Source organism: Juglans microcarpa x Juglans regia, chromosome 3D, assembly GCF_004785595.1.
Source record: "Juglans microcarpa x Juglans regia isolate MS1-56 chromosome 3D, Jm3101_v1.0, whole genome shotgun sequence".
Taxonomy (NCBI): Eukaryota; Viridiplantae; Streptophyta; class Magnoliopsida; order Fagales; family Juglandaceae; genus Juglans; species Juglans microcarpa x Juglans regia.
The window spans coordinates 4,028,048-4,046,699 of record NC_054598.1 but is presented as its reverse complement, the minus strand read 5'-3'; the positions used below and the strand labels follow the sequence as shown (position 1 = coordinate 4,046,699).

General features: G+C 37.6%; 2 protein-coding genes across 3 annotated transcripts; both read left to right on the top strand.

The window, feature by feature from the left end:
- Nucleotides 1–213: 213 nt before the first annotated feature.
- Nucleotides 214–4,625, top strand: LOC121254100 (probable acyl-activating enzyme 1, peroxisomal). Its single transcript, XM_041154064.1, has 3 exons — nt 214–519; nt 2,689–4,259; nt 4,474–4,625. Exons 1-2 carry the CDS (start codon nt 319–321, stop codon nt 4,207–4,209), a joined length of 1,722 nt encoding a protein of 573 aa, XP_041009998.1. The 5' UTR covers nt 214–318; the 3' UTR covers nt 4,210–4,259; nt 4,474–4,625.
- Nucleotides 4,626–5,362: 737 nt separating this feature from the next.
- On the top strand, nt 5,363–17,443 carry LOC121256299 (protein DETOXIFICATION 45, chloroplastic-like). Of its 2 annotated transcripts, XM_041157044.1 has the most exons (15): nt 5,363–5,675; nt 5,955–6,290; nt 6,547–6,648; nt 7,249–7,392; nt 7,682–7,821; nt 8,053–8,188; nt 8,499–8,595; nt 8,683–8,783; nt 9,482–9,645; nt 15,413–15,484; nt 15,614–15,730; nt 15,844–15,939; nt 16,056–16,177; nt 16,631–16,688; nt 17,136–17,443. In XM_041157044.1, the coding sequence occupies exons 2-15, from the start codon at nt 6,029–6,031 to the stop codon at nt 17,145–17,147; spliced, it is 1,623 nt and encodes a 540-aa protein (XP_041012978.1). In that variant the 5' UTR covers nt 5,363–5,675; nt 5,955–6,028; the 3' UTR covers nt 17,148–17,443. The 2 variants fall into 2 exon arrangements, with proteins under 2 accessions (XP_041012978.1, XP_041012977.1); XM_041157043.1 differs by having other exon boundaries at nt 16,631–17,443.
- Nucleotides 17,444–18,652: the final 1,209 nt, after the last annotated feature.

The window sequence follows — 18,652 nt, the reverse complement described above, 5'->3', positions numbered from 1 at the left end:
TAGCTAAGCGAAAATCAATAAATGCTAATAAATTTAAGGGATATTGCTGACGAATGAATCCATTAATGAGTTCGTCCTCATCACAATCAATGACGTTCTATATATATCAATAAATAATACATTGTAATATAAACAAATATATATTATTATGGCCGGGTTATGGTCTGAGTCAGAGTACATTGTAGTGCGTGGAAGTATGTAGTAGAATCATTCTATATAAATAAATGTTGTGTGTGGAAGTATGTAGTAGAATCACTTAAATCTTGCAGTCAGCTTGGGGAAGAACCTGGCCGGGTATACGTACGTAAGACGTCATCAATGGAGGGTCTTGTTCAATGCTCTGCGAACTACATTGCTCTGTCACCCATAAGCTTCTTGGAGAGAGCCGCCATTGTTTATGGTGATGAGGTTTCCGTCGTCTATGGCTCTGCGAAAACTTCGTGGAGAGAAACGTATGAACGCTGTGTCAAGCTTGCTTCTGCTTTGGTTCTCCATCTGGGGATTTCTCCTGGTGATACTGTAAGTACTTTTGGCTTTTTGGTCCTCGATCAGTACTTTTATGTATTTTTTAAGCACTTTTCATGTCAAGTGATCAATGTATTTTTTAATTAATTGCACAAAAAAAAAAAAAGCAGCTTCTTCCTTAATCCCAACAAAACGAGTACTGATCATCTTGAGCCTGGCCTCCACAATCATTCATATATGCCTGCCTAAACTAGCTCCATGGCAGGCCCGAATCTCCAAACACCATATATATATATATAATCTATTTCACGGCGACTGCATGCATGCCGGAATGCATGCTCATGACCTGAGCCCCTCGATCCGTTTCGATGAATAATAAAAACTCGATGATCTAGCTAGTCACATTCCGATGATCAAAACCATTGTAATCGTGTGGATTATGTGACAAATCTTCGAATTTTTTTCTTTTTTGCATGTCTATGTGCAGTGAAATTATCAGAGTCGATCGAAATATTTCTGCCTGCCGCTGATATATATAATAATAATAGTAGAGTTGTTTAATTTGTTACATCAAGTTTAATTATGTTTTTTTTAAAGTTATTTTATAAACTAACATAATTTTGGTATATCACATATATATAATAAATATTTTATTTATTTTTATAAGGTTATAATTTCTCTTCATAAACATAGCCAAAACTCTTGATAAACAATAGATCATTTTTATGATCTATTAGTAATTGCACTATATATGCTAGCTGCTCTCAAATTCCTTGGCCTCAAATAATTAAATATGAAAGGCCTGAGATTGTATTATATAGTTAAACATGAACTCAAAGTCATGGTTGCTAACTAGGGGAGAGCTAGGGAGATCTAGAAATTAGAACTCAAAGAAGCCGGAGATGAACATTGAGCTTTTTCTAGAGAGGGGAAAGCCTTTTGGACTCGTTTATTTATTAGAGTTGCGTGCCAGCTTGCATGCATGTGGTGCTGATGATCAGTTTCAATAAACTACCACCCCTTTTAATCTTACTTGCGTCGGCATATATTTTCAAGTGCTTGTTTTAGGTACGTAATGCTGGACATCATGACTTCATCAGGGTCAGTGCATGTCACTTTTACCACCAGCGTTCTTATACCTGCTGCATGCCTTCTCCTCCTTTTGAATACTACTGAAAGCAGCTAGCATAACTTGCATCACCGATCACAACAATTTAATTTCCAAAGGAAGCAACATATATATATATATATATATATATATATATACACACGCGCACGCACGCATTAAAAATAACTTATACAAATCTCAAATATATAAGTTTCCTGCAATTTCTTTGTAAAGAATTTGGACCCACCTCAAAAAGTGTAAAAAATTCTATTATTATTTTTTTTTGAGACTTATATAAGTAATTTTTGATCTTTTAGTGGGATCTATATTTTTATAAAAGGAATATATATATATATATATATATACAAGCCAAAATATTATATGTTGATATGGGAAATATTTGATGGTCTAGCCACAACTAGGTGATAAAGTGACAATTAAGTTGCAGTTTGGACAGTGAGATGAGATAGAATATTTTTAGTTAAAAGTTGAATAAAATATTGTTAGAATATTATTTTTTAATTTTATTATTGTTTTGAGATTTAAAAAAATTGAATTATTTATTACATTTTATGTGTAAATTTAAAAAAATTATAATGATAAGATGAGATGAGATGAAATACTTTCACTATTCAAAACGGGGTATAAGACGATAAAAGTCACGAAGCTGAACTTATATATAGATACATATTACATATATCTTTATAATATGGATTGAAAAAGAAATTAGAAGGGACTTTTAATTGGAAATGTTTTTTATGAGTGATATTTTTTTGAAAAATTTTATTCATCATTTTTACACACTACACATCACATTTTTTTAAATATTTTTAATTTTTTACTCTTATCAAATGTGTAGTATGTAGATGATGAGTAGAAAAATTTAATAAGTTTAAGAAAAATAAAACTAAAAAAAATCTTTAAAATTTAAAAAATTAAAAATAAAAAAAAATGTGGTGTGTAGAAATAATAGGTAAAAAACTCTATTTTTTTAGCATTGATGTTGACAGTTGACACTTATAATTTTTAAAAGAAAAACGAAGCTTTATGCACCAACCATCTTATCACCCCATAATTTTTTTTTTAAATTTTTTTTTTTTATTTTTTATGAGCAGGTTGCGGCATTTTCACCAAACGTTCCTGCACTCTACGAGCTGCATTTCGGCGTTCCAATGGCCGGGGCAGTTCTTTCTGCACTTAACACCAGGTTGGATTCACCTATGTTGGCGCTGTTATTAGAACAGTTGGAGCCCAAAATAATTTTTGTATACCATGAGCTCGTTGAGGCTGTCGAGAAGGCACTAAACATACTCTCCGAGAGAAAAAGCAAGCCACCCCAGCTTGTTCTAATACGAGGGAATTATGATCAAACATCATCCTCAACTCTGACAGAAACCCCAGCAGATAGCCTGGATTACAATGGTCTTCTTGCAATAGGAAAAGCAGATTTTGAGACCATACGGCCAAACAATGAATGCGATCCTATCTCGGTGAATTATACTTCTGGCTCAACAGGCATTCCCAAAGGAGCAATATACAGCCATAGAGCTGCCTATCTTAATTCAATAGCAGCAATTTTTCGCGCTGACATGAGACAAATGTCAGTATTTTTATGGACTGTTGACATGTTTCGCTGCAATGGGTGGTGCTTCACTTGGGCAATGGCTGCTGCTGGTGGCACCAATATCTTCCTCAGAACTGAAGTACTCTCAGCAAAACTCATATTTGAAGCAATTGATATTCACAAGGTAACTCACTTCTGTGGTGCCCCCACCATTTTGAACATAATTGCAGACGCTCCGGCTAGCCACCAGAGGCGGCCATTGCCATCCAGGGTGGACATTATCGTTGCCGGTGCATTACCAGCACCCCAGGTCCTCATGAAGGTTACCGAACTAGGCTTTAACCTGAGCCACGGCTATGGTATGACAGAAGCCCTTGGCCCAGCCATTGTTGTTCCATGGGAACCCAGATTGCAGTACTCAACAAAATCGGATGAACAAACAGAAATAACAAAACTTCGTGAAGGGAATCACAATCTTCTGATGGATGGCGTTGATGTAAAGGATCCGAAAACCATGAAGAGCATACCTTATGACGGGAAAACAATTGGGGAGGTGATGTTTAGGGGCAATGCTTTGATGCTGGGGTACCTTAAAAACTCAAAAGCAGGTCAAGAAGCTTTTAGGGGCGGATGGTATCACACTGGGGACATAGCAGTCAGACATCCAGATGGGTGTATACAAATGAAAGACCGTGCAAAGGATGTTATAATCTCTTCTTGGGGAGAGGCTATAAGCACGATCGAGGTAGAGGCAGTGTTGCGAAGTCATCCAAAGGTGTTGGAGGCTGCTGTTGTTGGGAGAGCAAGTGATGATGATGATCTCCAAGCAGGGAAGACGCCTTTTGCATTTGTCGAGTTGAAGAAAGGGATCAGTGATGCATGTACGGCGGAGGAGATTATCAAGTTTTGTGGGAATCGATTGCCCAAGTATATGGTTCCGCAGAGTGTTATTTTTGGGGATATACAAGTCACTTCAACCGGTAAGATACAGAAATTTGTTCTGAGAGAGAAGGTCAAGGCCATGGGCCGTGGTTCTGGTATGGCTGATCATCTCCAGAATGGCATCCAGTAATTGTAGGCAGCTTGCATGCGCACAAATCTTTTGCTGAACTTAAAAAAAAAAAAAAAAAGAAAAGAAAAAAAAAAAAAAGAAAAAGAAATGATAGTTGCAGTCGTACGTGTACAAGCGTTGCGTAATCACTTTAAAAAAATAAATAAATATGAGACTTATATGAAAAAAATTAATTTTTTAATAGTGAATCCTACTCTTTTTTCAAAACAACTGTACGGTACTTGTGCACTCTACGACTGTATGTAATATTACTTTAAAAAAATATATGTATGTAGTATAATTGATAATAGATGATTTGGCTATGTTTGTGATTATGCTATCTATCCAGAATATATAAGTTCACTGGCAGAATGGTACTGTTGATCAGTGGTTATTGATTTTCTATTAGTACTAATTGTCTCTTTATTTTCCCCTCACTTAATTCTTCTACCATCTTATTACTACTTTTTCAATAAAGAAAAAACAAAACAAAAAACAATTTTATTATTTATCTCTTTATTTTTATTAGTTAATTTTGATGTATATTGAAATATAAAATTGTCGTTTCTCAATATTATAAGAATATTTTTATATTTTAGATTTGTTGTAACATAAATTTTAAATTTATAACGGTCCACCCGATTCTTACTGCCGGGCATGATGGAGAGCTCATTCTGCATTTTTTTAAAAATATGTTTTATGCCTACTTTGGATATTTTTTATAATATTTCACTACTATCTATTATTATTTTTTATCTATTTTTCATAATTATTCAGTACTATTTAATATTTTATTATTATTATTTTATTACTATTCACATAATACATACCGCTAACCTTAAACATTTAAGATGTATGTGTGATGATATATTACATCGTAAAGAGTACCCAAACAGAATTTATAAAGTGCAGTGCTCGTCTAAGAATACAATATCAATAATATGATATCACGTAAGACGTGGCCTGCTTTTACTCATGTGTTTAATGCTCATGCTGATTATTGGTGGCTCGAACATGTTTGGTGAATAAACACGACGAATCGACTCTTGGACATGATTGGCGAACGACAACATACATCAACTTTAAGCAACCGCAATCAATGCGCTTAACTGCCTACCTACCCACCCATATAATTTCCAAACTGTCACGTGGTGTGTGAAGCACAGGCAAATTCATGGCCATCCGTTATTCTTCTGTCAATTCCTCATCGCTCTCTACTAATGCTCCTACTACATCCCACTTCCCAGGTGATCTCAGTGTCCCGCATTTTCTAATTATTCGACGAAGCTTTCACCGACAGTCCGCTGAGTGTCGGTTCAATTTCCGGAAATACAGCCGCTCAGCATCCGAACGGAAATGTGTTACTTTTTGGGGAGCCTTCCTCCTTTCCCAGCTTTGTAATGCTGACCGACAATTGATGGGTTCGATATAGTAACAGTTGCAGAGCAGAGGTTACTGAGGTTGTCACTGGGCTTGTTATGCATAAGTTGTCAGCTTTGCTTCTTCTCTTTTTTCCTTTCTTTTTTTGCAACATTAGTTGTCTGTGTGGTTGCGGAGAAAATTGGAGATAAAAGTTAAACTATACAATTTTATCTTATGCTTTATGTGTTTTCAGAATCCATAATAGGGGAAAGTCCCATGTTTTCTTAGCATCCAAACAGTTGGGTCCTCAAATTCTTATATGAGAGCATGTCTTCATATGAACAAAATATGGACTTTGAACGAAAAATAAGAATAGAGGGGTATGGTATTAATGGCACGTTCTTTTATCATTTGCAGAGAGATCGCTACTGATCTTTACTCCAGAATCGGAGCTTTTCGTAGTTCGGTTCTCTGCAATATGACAGTTACTGGACTCTCTGGTTCCATTACTTGTAATATTAGCATTAACAGATGCGGAAGTAGATCAATTAAGAACGCAGCATACAAATTCGGGTCCAATACCTCAAGGAAAGGTCGTTATGATCGTTGCTTTGCCCCGTGTGATCCTAGAGGATTGAGCTTCAACAATGTTGCTAGGCGTTGTGGGTTGATAAGCGAGCAACAAACTTCGGATTATGAACTGAGTTCCTCTAGCGTGGAGGATAGCGTAGCATCGAAAAATGGGACTTTACTGAGTGAGAAAATCTTGTAAGATTCTTGACTTACAACCGTTTTTCATTTTATACATATTTGGAATTCATTTATTGCTATCGAATTTTGTTTATACATATTTGGAATGCACGAGAGCTCATTGGAGTTCTGAGGATATGTTGTAATCACGGAATTGTGATTCTTGTATTCCAATTATTGAAATCCTGAATTGTTTTCGCAGTGAGATTGCTGGGACGCCTACACGCAGTCAATCACCCTCGTCAAATGTCCAAACTGAGCTTATAATGCTTTCTTTACCGGCAATTGCTGGACAAGCAATTGAGCCCTTGGCACAACTGATGGAAACTGCCTACATTGGAAGACTGGGTTGGTTTCTTTACTCGACGAATACTTTCCATGAATAAATCTCTGTGGTTTAAAAACGTTTCTTAATTTTATCAGGGTAATTATAGATTGTGGGGATGAGATTGACTTTATGACATGTGCCTCATCCACAATTACTGCAGGGCTCCTCTTAGCTTGAAGCCTCGCTTGTTAGTTACGTTTGTTTTATTTGGGTAGCAGTTTTCTATCTTTATTTTGGTTGATGTATATAAGTGATCATTGAGTATTGACAGTTTTTTTAACTGACTAATATGGATCATGTAGGCTGATTAACAAAAGCTCCATTTTGTCACAGAAATAATGAAGGAAATGAAAATCATCTAATTGCTTGAGAATTAGCTTCCTCTTATGAGCAATTTAACAATTTTTTTTCTATCCTTCATTCTTCGATCTTCTGGAACTTTTGGGTAGGCCAATTGATAGATTCTTCACAGTAGAGCCATTAGATGTGAGGTGGAAATGGTGAATGCAGTTCAAATTTCATTTATTGGTTACTTCCTCATAATGATTATTTCCTTCAGATATAGTTATTAATATTGAGGGCATTACTAACTAAGCCTTTGATTTTATCTATTTGAAAAGGGCCCTTGGAGATGGCATCAGCTGGTCTTTCTATGTCAATTTTCAACATCATATCGAAAGTTTTCAATATCCCTCTTCTCAGTGTGGCAACATCATTTGTGGCCGAAGATATATCACAGAATGCAACCAAGGGATCCAACTCAGGTAAAACTACAATAGAAAATGATACACACACAACCCTTTACAGGTTACACAGCCCTGATTTAAATGAGGGGCATTTTTGTATAATAACTTATAAAAATAACATCGTTTTACAGAAATACCCCCAATTTAAAACATGGTTGCATAAAGTACAATATATGCTAAATGGCCTTCTTTTTTGTTGAGGTTAGACTGGTGCCATATCGATTTTCCCACATATATTGAGAAAATAAACACAAGAAATTACCTGAATTTTGAATTTTCATTCTAAAGTTGAAATAATTTGTGATAGGTATTGAAGGAATGGATGAAAGAAAGCAACTGCCCTCTGTCTCTACTGCATTGCTTTTAGCAGTTGTTATTGGTATCTTCGAGGCTTTGGCAATGTACCTTGGGTCTGGAGTATTTCTGAACATGATGGGCATTTCATCTGTAAGTAAAGTCTTTAGAGTATTAAGTATACATAAGATATCAGTGCATTCCTTCTTGTTATTTACCTTTTGGTGGACCAGTTGGATTTGATATCAGTGTCATCTCTTGGAAGAACCTATTGTCGTGGTGATCTCATCTTTGTACTCTCATCTGCTTCCATTTTTGCATATTTGTCCTTTTTCACTGGTAGAGTAAAGTATCTCATCTCCTAAAGCGCATTTTTGTAAACAGGCTTCATCAATGCGCATTCCAGCAGAACAATTTCTTTCGCTTAGAGCAATTGGTGCCCCTGCAGTTGTTGTTTCTCTGGCAATTCAAGGCATCTTCCGTGGATTTAAGGATACAAAAACCCCTGTATTATGTCTAGGCAAGTGTTTAGTTTTTCTTCTCAGACTTCTATGAGAAGAAATATGTAGGTTGTTATTACCACATTACTATTGTAGAGTCAAGCATGTGTCACTGTTTCGACATATCACTGTATCAAAATATCTGCAAAATCAAAAAATTTTCAAAATGCTAGGGGAATAGTCTGGTTATCTTTACATAAAAATTTAAAAAGCCTAATTAAGTATGGATCATAAGAATAGGATGTTGACCTCACAAGATAGTTTGTGCTTTAAATCTACCCATTTCTCTTCTTTTAATCTTAGTAATGGATGTAGATGATTGACTTGCAGGATTGGGAAATTTGTCGGCTGTTTTCTTATTTCCTTTTCTTATGTATTTTCTCCGCTTGGGCGTAGTTGGTGCTGCCATTTCCACTGTTGTGTCTCAGTATGTGCTTTGACTGTTTGTATTCATCTTTTTGCTTCTGTTATCTATGGTCTCAAAATTGATAATATGTGCTTTCACATTTTCCAGGTACATTGTCACATTTTTTATGATCTGGTTTCTTAACAAGAGGACTGTATTATCACTTCCTAGTATGAGAAGTTTGCATTTTGGTGGTTACCTAAGATCGGGTGAGTGTTTCCTGCTTACCTAAGATCAGGGGAGTGTTTCCTGCTGAGAGAGCTGGTATAGACAATGCCTTCTTTAACTCTTTAGCTTGATTCCATCTGCCTTTGGCTATTATAATATAGTGGTCATTTCATTGGACTCTTTATGTCTTTGACATGTTCTACATGTTAGGTACTGGTCCACAGAGTGATGTTGCAATCTATATTATCAGGTCTGAAAAATTTCACAGCATGCTTCTCTTGAACCCAAGACCAAATACATATTATTAACATTAAATTTTTATTTATGTCTCTATTTATCTGTTAAAAAATGGAGGATATATTAAACAATGTAGGATAGTGATTCACATTCGAAGTTTTTCCTTTTTTGTTTCAGATTGACTGGCTTTAATCATGCTTTGATCTTGCTGGCCCCTTAACAAATCTGAAGCTAGATAACATGCTGATTCTCATTTTTGGATGTTAGAAAATCATTTGATTATTTTCTTTGGGTAAGTAAGAATAAAATTGTATTGATTGAACAGTAGACATAGCTCAAGTATACAGGAACTACACACAGAAAATACCTAGCATTTGATTCTTTCTTCTGAATCCAAGTTAATTATTCAAATGGTAAATGGGAACATTAATATTTTCTAGGCTTAAGTGCGTACTTCTCTGTGCATTGGTTCCTCACATATACTACATAATTTTTTGCTTAGGTGGTTTTCTTCTTGGGAGAACCGTAGCTGCTGTTTTGACCATAACTTTGAGCACATCAATGGCTGCTCGTTTAGGACCATTATCTATGGCAGCTCATCAGATATGCTTGCAAGTATGGTTATCTGTATCTCTCCTTGCTGATGCGCAAGCTGCGTCTGGTCAGGTAAACAATGTGTAATCTCAAACCTTTTCAGTTTATTTTCTCTCGCTTTTACCTACCTAAAACCATTTATAGTTTCAAAATTGTGTTAAAAAAAACTTCCAAACATTGTTAACATCGCATCTGTGATACGGCGGCTGGGAGAAGAGCATAGGAACTGAAGTGAAGTTTAGTTTGGAGATAACCCTAAGTGGAGGGGACGGTCGGGATGCAAAACAGAAGTGATCTGCATCATGGGCCGTGAGTCGAGAAGGCTGGATCATCAAATGAAGAAATAAAATGGGCCGTGGGCTGTCTGAAGGCCCAACATCTATCTTGTTTTTATTTCAGTTAATCTAGTGTTGTAAGGGCCATGAGCCCATTTAAAGTAAGGACTTCTTAGTAAATTACTATTCCAGTATATTAACCTGTACGTGGGGTAGTGGGAGGTGATCAGAAAAGAATATTATTCTGTTAGACTCTGGAGGTGCCTTCCCTCGAAGAAGGCGTGGTACTGTTCATCTTCTGTTCCATTCTCTTGAGGAAAATACAGTTATCCATATTCATCAATATCAACCTTTTCCAATTAATTCTAAACTATTACAAGTGGTATCTCAAAGCCCAAGGTCCTGCAATGGCTGAAGGAACCCGTTTGAAAGACCTCCAAGAAGGATTCACTTCCTTCAAACGCACCACTGAAGCTCACATCAAGAACTCGGAGTCCCAATTTAGCTCTATTGGAGGTGAGTTGGGTGCTATGAGGCGGCAGATGGAGGCCATGATGCAGCAGTTTTCTACCCTCACTGCCATCCTGCACAAGGAAAAAGAAGCCAACTCAGAACAAACAAATCGTGAAGAGGACCAACAGCATCTCATACCTCATGGTGGTGAGCTACAACCAAGATCTGTGAGGCTTGATTTTCCTGTATTTGATGGAGAGGATCCACACGGCTGGCTTTACAAGGTAAACCAGTTTTTTACATTTCATCACACACTACCACAACACCGTTTGAGATTGGTCTCATTTCATGTGGCTGGAAGGGCATTAGTTTGGTTTCGGGATATGGATGAATCTGGCTTGTTATGTGGTTGGGAGGAGTTTGTGAAAGCCTTATTAATCAGATTTGGTCCTAGTAGTTATGATGACCCTATGGAGCAACTTACTAGGCTAAGGCAGGTTGGCTCTGTTGAGGAGTATAAGTCAGCCTTTGAGACACTCTCCAACCGCTTGAGAGGCTTATCTGAGCCATACAAACTAAGTTGTTTTCTCAGTGGTTTGAGGGATGACATTCGGTTAACAGTCAGAATGTTTAATCCCAACAATTTAATCCAAGCCTATGGCTTAGCCAAAATACAAGAAGAGAAATCCTCACTCCACAAAAAGACCCAAACACGACATTCCTTCTATCAACACACAGAACCTGCAGCAACCAAGTCCCAAACACAGCCTAACAATCTGTCCACATCACCCAATCAAACCTATCAAAAAGCTGTTGTACCGGTCCAGAAAATAAGCCCAGACCAGATGAAAAAACGTAGAGAAAAAGGATTGTGCTACCACTGTGATTCCAAGTGGCACCCAGGACATCGATGTACCAGTCCTAAGTTGTATTTGATTGAGGAAGTAGAGGATGAGGCTGAGCAACCTCCGGAAGGGAAGGACCAGTCCGCTGGTCAGGTGAGTGTCAAACCCCTTGGTCTGTTGGAAGGGACCCCTGAAATTTCTCTACATGCCATCACGGGTTCTCGGAACCCTAAGACTATGCGTGTCAAAGGAAAAATTGGTAGCCAATGGGTTGTTATTCTCATTGATTCGGGAAGCACCCATAATTTTTTGGATCCAGCAGTACTTTCAAGGGTTCACATACCCTTAATACCTGAAGAAAAAATTAGAGTTAAGGTGGCAAATGGGGAGTTGGTGGTTAGTGAAGGCAAGGTGACAGGAGTGAATGTTTCTATCCAAGAGTCTAGTTTTTTGGTGGATATGTACGTGCTGGTTCTGGCAGGATGTGATATGGTTCTTGGAATTCAATGGTTGCAATCATTAGGACCAATTCTGTGGAACTTCAAGGACCTAACAATGCAATTTACTTCCAAACAAGCTACGGTGCAGCTGAAGGGTCTTAATAGCAACACTTGGATTGAAGAGGGGTCCATCCATGAGTGCAGCCAATTGGAGAATAAGGGAATACTTTTACAGTTTATCGAAAGTACAGCCAAACACCAAAACAACCAGATTCCAGAATCTGTCCAGAAACTCATTAGCCACTATCCTGACATTTTTGCCAACCCAAAAGGCTTACCCCCAAACCGTTCCCATGACCATGCCATTACCTTACAACCTGGAACCAACCCTATCTCAGTTCGACCATATCGCTACCCTTACTTCCAAAAAGATGAAATTGAAAAAATTGTCAGGGAGTTGCTGGATTCTGGGGTTATTAGACCCAGTCAAAGCCCGTATTCATCACCTGTTTTGCTGGTAAGAAAGGCAGATGGTACTTGGCGGTTATGTGTCGATTATAGGGCACTAAACAGTGCAACTATCAAGGATAGATATCCTATACCAGTGGTAGAAGAGTTGCTGGATGAACTACATGGGGCTAAAGTATTTTCAAAGCTGGACTTGAGATCGGGCTACCACCAAATAAGGGTGAAACCCGAGGACGTTCCAAAGACTGCATTCCGGACTCATGAAGGGCACTACGAGTTTTTAGTTATGCCATTTGGCCTAACTAACGCTCCATCAACCTTCCAAAGCTTGATGAACCAGGTTTTTAAACCGTATCTCAGAAAATTCATTTTAGTTTTTTTTTACGATATCTTAGTTTACAGCCAAGATGCAGCAGCTCATGTAACTCATTTAAAAAGCACATTTGATACATTGAGGCAGCACCAGTTGTATGCTAAACTGAGCAAGTGTAGTTTTGGGTGCAAAGAGGTGTCCTACTTGGGCCACCTCATCTCGGGAAAAGGAGTAAGGGCTGACCCTGAGAAGCTGCGAGCAATGTTGGAATGGCCTACTCCACGGTCAGTGAAGGAACTGAGAGGGTTCTTGGGCCTCACAGGTTACTATCGCAGGTTTATAAAGGGGTACGGAGCTGTTGCAGGGGCGTTGACAGACTTATTAAAGAAAGAAGCTTTTAAGTGGACGGATAAAGCCCAGGCTGCCTTTGATCGCTTAAAGGAAGCCGTGACACAACCCCCTGTCTTGGCACTACCTGATTTTCAGTCACCATTTATTATCGAATGTGATGCGTCGGGTGAAGCGATTGGTGCCGTTTTGATGCAAGCAGGGAAGCCATTAGCTTTTTTCAGCAAGGCTTTGAAGGGTAGAGCTGTAGGGATGTCTACATATGAGAAGGAACTTTTTGCACTTGTTTCAGCGGTGCAAAAGTGGCGACCATATTTGTTGGGTCAGGCCTTTGTGGTCAAAACTGACCATCAAAGCCTTAAATTTCTGTTGGAACAAAGGATTGGAACCACTATGCAGCAAAAGTGGATTTCTAAATTGTTGGGATACGATTTTGTGGTGGAGTTTAAAAGGGGTAGAGAGAATGTTGTAGCGGATGCCTTGTCTAGGCAGAGAGAAGATACTACAGCAACTTTATCTGTGATATCCCTACCTAGTTGGGACTGGGTTAATGACATTAAGGCATTGTATGAAGAGGATCCAGCATTGCAAGAGTTATTAAAAAAGCATCAAAGTGGTGATTTGAATAGCCACTATACAGAAAGGAATGGATTGCTTTTCTACAAGAGTAGAATCTATATACCAGCTAATCAGGGCCTCATTCAGAAGATACTGGAGTTAATTCATTGTAGTCCTATAGGCGGGCATATGGGTTTTGACAAGACTTTACACAGGCTCAAAAGAGATTTCTATTGGCCTGGTCAAAAGGCTCATGTTAAGGTTTTTTTAAGAGAGTGCGATACATGTCAAGTGATGAAGGTTGACAACTCTTTGCCTAGTGGGCTTTTACAGCCCTTGCCTATCCCTTCGAAACCATGGACAGATATCACGATGGATTTTGTTGAAGGGTTGCCAAGTTCTGGGAAATTTAATGCTTTATGGGTTGTTGTTGACAGATTTACCAAGTACAGTCATTTTGTGCCTATTAGTCATCCCTACAATGCTAAGGTGGTAGCTCAACTTTTTATGAAGCATATATTCAAGCTGCATGGCATGCCAGTTTCCATAGTGTCTGATAGAGACCCCACTTTCACGAGTAAGTTCTGGAAAGAATTATTTTTGTTACAGGGGGTCCAACTGGTTTTCAGTACTGCTTACCATCCACAAACTGATGGACAAACAGAGGCGGTCAATAAGTGGGTGGAAAATTACTTAAGGTGTTATGTGGGTGACAAACCAAGGGATTGGGCCCAGTGGATCGAATTGGCAGAGTGGTGTTATAATTCAAGCATGCATGCATCTACAAAAATAACTCCATTCGAGGCATTATATGGGTATAGTCCACCCAAATTAACCAGTTATGTTCCAGGCACAACACGGCTAGAGGAGGTAGAAGTTACCTTAAGAAACCGTGATCAACTGTGGGGCTTGTTGAAGCACAACATAAATAGAGCTCAAGAGAGGATGAGAAAATATGCGAACAGCAAGAGAAAGGAAAGGATTTACCAGATCGGAGAGTGGGTGTTCCTCAAACTACAACCCTACCGTCAGTCCTCGATTAACCGTCGCCAAAGCCACAAGCTTTCTCCGAGGTACTATGGTCCGTATCAGATAGAGCAAAGGATCGGTGAAGTGGCTTATCGCTTAAAACTTCCGTCAACGGCCCAGATCCACAACGTTTTTCACGTTTCCCAGCTCAAACCGAAACTCAGCCATGGAGTTCTACCCCTTACAACGCTACCCCCTGTAGACAACAGTGGAGTCATTAAGCCTGAACCCGAGGAAGTGTTGCAAAAAAGGTTCAAGAAAATAAAGAACAAACCGTGGGAAGAAGTGTTGGTTCGGTGGCAAGGACAGAAGAAAGAAGAGGCTTTGTGGGAGCTGCATCACCGTTTGTGCGAAGACTTTCCCCACCTTGTGGGCAAGGTTTTCTGAAGTGGAGGAGAGTTGTGATACGGCGGCTGGGAGAAGAGCATAGGAACTGAAGTGAAGTTTAGTTTGGAGATAACCCTAAGTGGAGGGGACGGTCGGGATGCAAAACAGAAGTGATCTGCATCATGGGCCGTGAGTCGAGAAGGCTGGATCATCAAATGAAGAAATAAAATGGGCCGTGGGCTGTCTGAAGGCCCAACATCTATCTTGTTTTTATTTCAGTTAATCTAGTGTTGTAAGGGCCATGAGCCCATTTAAAGTAAGGACTTCTTAGTAAATTACTATTCCAGTATATTAACCTGTACGTGGGGTAGTGGGAGGTGATCAGAAAAGAATATTATTCTGTTAGACTCTGGAGGTGCCTTCCCTCGAAGAAGGCGTGGTACTGTTCATCTTCTGTTCCATTCTCTTGAGGAAAATACAGTTATCCATATTCATCAATATCAACCTTTTCCAATTAATTCTAAACTATTACAGCATCACAATTGTTTTCCATTAAGGAGATTGAGGTTTTTGGCAATTCATAGCCTTTCATGACTAGTTGGTCTGCCTACATTTGTGTTTTTTTGGTAGATATTTGTAGTTCTCTTGATCAGATAATTGCAAATGCTGCAAATTATTTTCTTCGCTTTTGTCCTTGTTAAATCTTGTGATTGCATTATGATTTTATAGAGCTTGGAAACTTTTAATTTACAAACTTGTCTGAAGAGCCTTTGTTGAATGTAGGCTCTTATTGCAAGTTCTTTTTCTAGAGGTGACTTCAGCACTGTGAAAGAAATTACTTACTTTGCGCTAAAGGTAAGTCATTTTTGCAAGTTCTTTTTGCTATTGTTTACAATTAAAAGACTATGCTTGATTTTCTTTTCTTTTTGCCCCATTTCCCCCCTTTCCAATTCCCTTTTATAACTTGTCATATATGTTTCTCAGACAGGGTTATTCACTGGCGTTTCCTTAGCCATCATATTGGGTGTGTCTTTTGGTTCTTTCGCTACGTTGTTCACTAACGATTCAGGAGTATTAGAAATTGTTAGATCTGGCTTGCTGGTGTGTATATCTGTTTGATTTGGATATTTCCTTTCTTTTTTGGGCTTACGATTTTCTTCTCTTTGGTGTTTTTATCATTCTGTTTATAAGCTCCTCTCTAAAATATGCTGCAGTTTGTAAGTGCCAGCCAACCTCTCAACGCTTTGGCTTACATATTTGATGGTCTCCATTATGGCATTTCAGATTTTTCATATGCTGCTTGCTCTATGGTCAGCTGCCTTCTCATATTGATTAATTATTTGGATAACATTGTATTCTTCTTATTACGTTTGCATTTTTTTTTTTTTTTATATTTTCTTGTAACAAATGTGCAAATAATTGACAGATGGTTGTAGGAGCAATTTCCTGCACATTTTTGCTCTACGCTCCCTCTATGATTGGTCTCTCAGGAGTTTGGTTTGGCTTAGCTCTTTTCATGGGCCTGAGAACAGTGGCTGGATACATGAGGTATGTACAGAATTGCGTCAGGTCTTTTTTTTCCCTTTATTTATCCCCACCTTTTTGGTAGTCTCTTGCCAACTGCTACAACATGCTAGAGTTTCAAATCTCTTTAAAATTTGTCCTGTGAATTTTATGCTAATTAGCAACCAAGTAAGTTGGTATGGTGCATAGATGATCATCCCTTGTGTCAAGCTCATCCCACACTTGTCATAAGTGCGATCGTGCTGTATTTGTTTGGGGTTTCGAATCTCGATCTATCAATCATGCTCTAGTTCGATGTGGATTAATTTGGATGGGATTAAGTTTAATCTGTTCATTTTGCTTAGCGGAAAACAAACTATGATCTTGACATGACTTACCAAGTCTATTTAGATTTTATGTCATCATGCTATGAGGTTATAGTATTAGCATGTCCAATTGTTCAAATTTCAACTAGGCCTTTTATTCGTGTCTTTCCAGATTATTATCAAAAAATGGTCCGTGGTCGTTCTTGCAGCAGGACATCCAAGACTTTGAGGTTGGTTCAGAGAGGAAGTGAATCCTTATTCATTGCATCTTGATAACTTTTCATTAGATCTTTATGCATCATTCATTAGATCCTATTCTGCCAGTTTTAGCAATGGCTACCATACAAAACCCTTTTTTTTTTCCCTCATCGAATAGTGCAAAATAGGATGGATCAAGGATACCTTTACTTTCTTTTTATAAGTGCAAGGGCAATGGCACCTTTACTACTAGAGTTGTTGATGAGTCCAAAATACTGATTAGCATACAAACTGAGGTTTTTAGAGGGGGTCCTTATATAAGTTGAGGTTAAATTGTGAGAGGACTCTCTCTCTCTCTCTCTCTCTCTCTCTCTCACACGCGCACACACGTGTGCAATAGCAGACACTGTCACTCTATGAAAATTTCTTGTAATGGACTCATGAGGTCTTAATAGTCTGTTTATTACTTGTGCATCCAGATTGCCACTTGAGCTGAGGACCGTGCGGCCATACATGCTATAGTAGATGTTTGGGATGTATACTCTTCTTTTCTTTTCTTTCCTTTTTGACCCAGATTGCAGGTTAATATGGTTGCCGATGTATACTTGATGTTTAGGCACTCAGCTCTGCAAATAGTTCCTTTTTTTTTTTTTTTTTTTTGCTACTTTCATTTGATATGGTCTTTAAATGTATGCCATTGGATCATAGATCTCATCACAAGGGATAAAATATGTTGAATGAGTTACTTTCAACTTCTTCAGTTTGGCATATGATTTTTAATGTCTTATTCTTGCCGAATATTACCTGAAACTGCATTACTCCTTCCTGCAAGCAAAACGAAAACATAAATAAATTATTATTTTTTAAAAAAACGCATATATTTTGTCAAGCATATTAATGTTATTAATGAACAAACCAAAATAAAAAGTAAATCAGGAAAGATAGATTTAAAAAAAAAAAAAAAAAAAACAGGCAATTGGAAAAATAAAAATGATGATAAATGATAAAATAATAAGGCCAAATGGGCTTTGCCTTTTTCCTTAGATATGGGCCTGGGTGGGACCGAGCAATTGGACTGAGTCGGGTGGGGTGAGAGTTTTTGGGTTGGGCTAGTTGGCCCGATCTTACTTAACAAGTCCAGCATAATAACAATTAATTTTTTATGGGCCAAGCAAGAAATCTCTACCGACTGTGTAAAACGCACTTTTTTTTTGTTTTTTTTCAAATATTTTTTATAACATCATTAAAAAAATATTTTCTAATCACGGAGTAAAATAATTTTTTTTTTATTTTACTTCTTGATTAAGGAAGTATTTTTTAATATTTTTTTTACTTTATGATTAAAGAAATAATTTTTAATGATATTCTAAATTTATTTTATTTTTTAAAATATTGAAAAGTATTAAAAAATTTATGTAAAAAATAATTTTAAAAAAATACATATTAGAGCCGGCAATAGCTCAAGTGGTATCTCTAACATTGTCCATTTTCTTAACGTAACCAAAAAAAAAAAATCCATACAAAATTTGGGTGAGTATTTTCGGTGGAAGTAAGTGTTTTCCTTTTTTTTCATTGGGTTGCGAACGAAGATGCCAACGGCTTGTCAGAATAGTAGCCCTATTTTAGGCTATTGGTAGATGATTTGTGAAAACTTCGCACATTTTTTTAAAAAAAAAAATTAGAATTTATTATTAAAAAATTAATTTTTTCTTACAAATTTTATATTTATTCATTTTGTTTTTAAAGAATGTGCAATTCTATGATCGTATCCCAGCATTACTCTTAAAAAAATATTATTCATTGATCACTAATCTCCAAGCATGGTGCTGTTTATGGCACATTCGCGGAAGAATCACGGCGACTGGAGAGGAGTGGACGTCTGAAGTAAGATTAAACAATATTTGATGCAGCTAGAACAATAATTGCATAGTTTTCGACATGAGATTGAGAAGATTCCAGGTCGATAATGTAAGAATTGAGCCAAGTTACTTCCAAC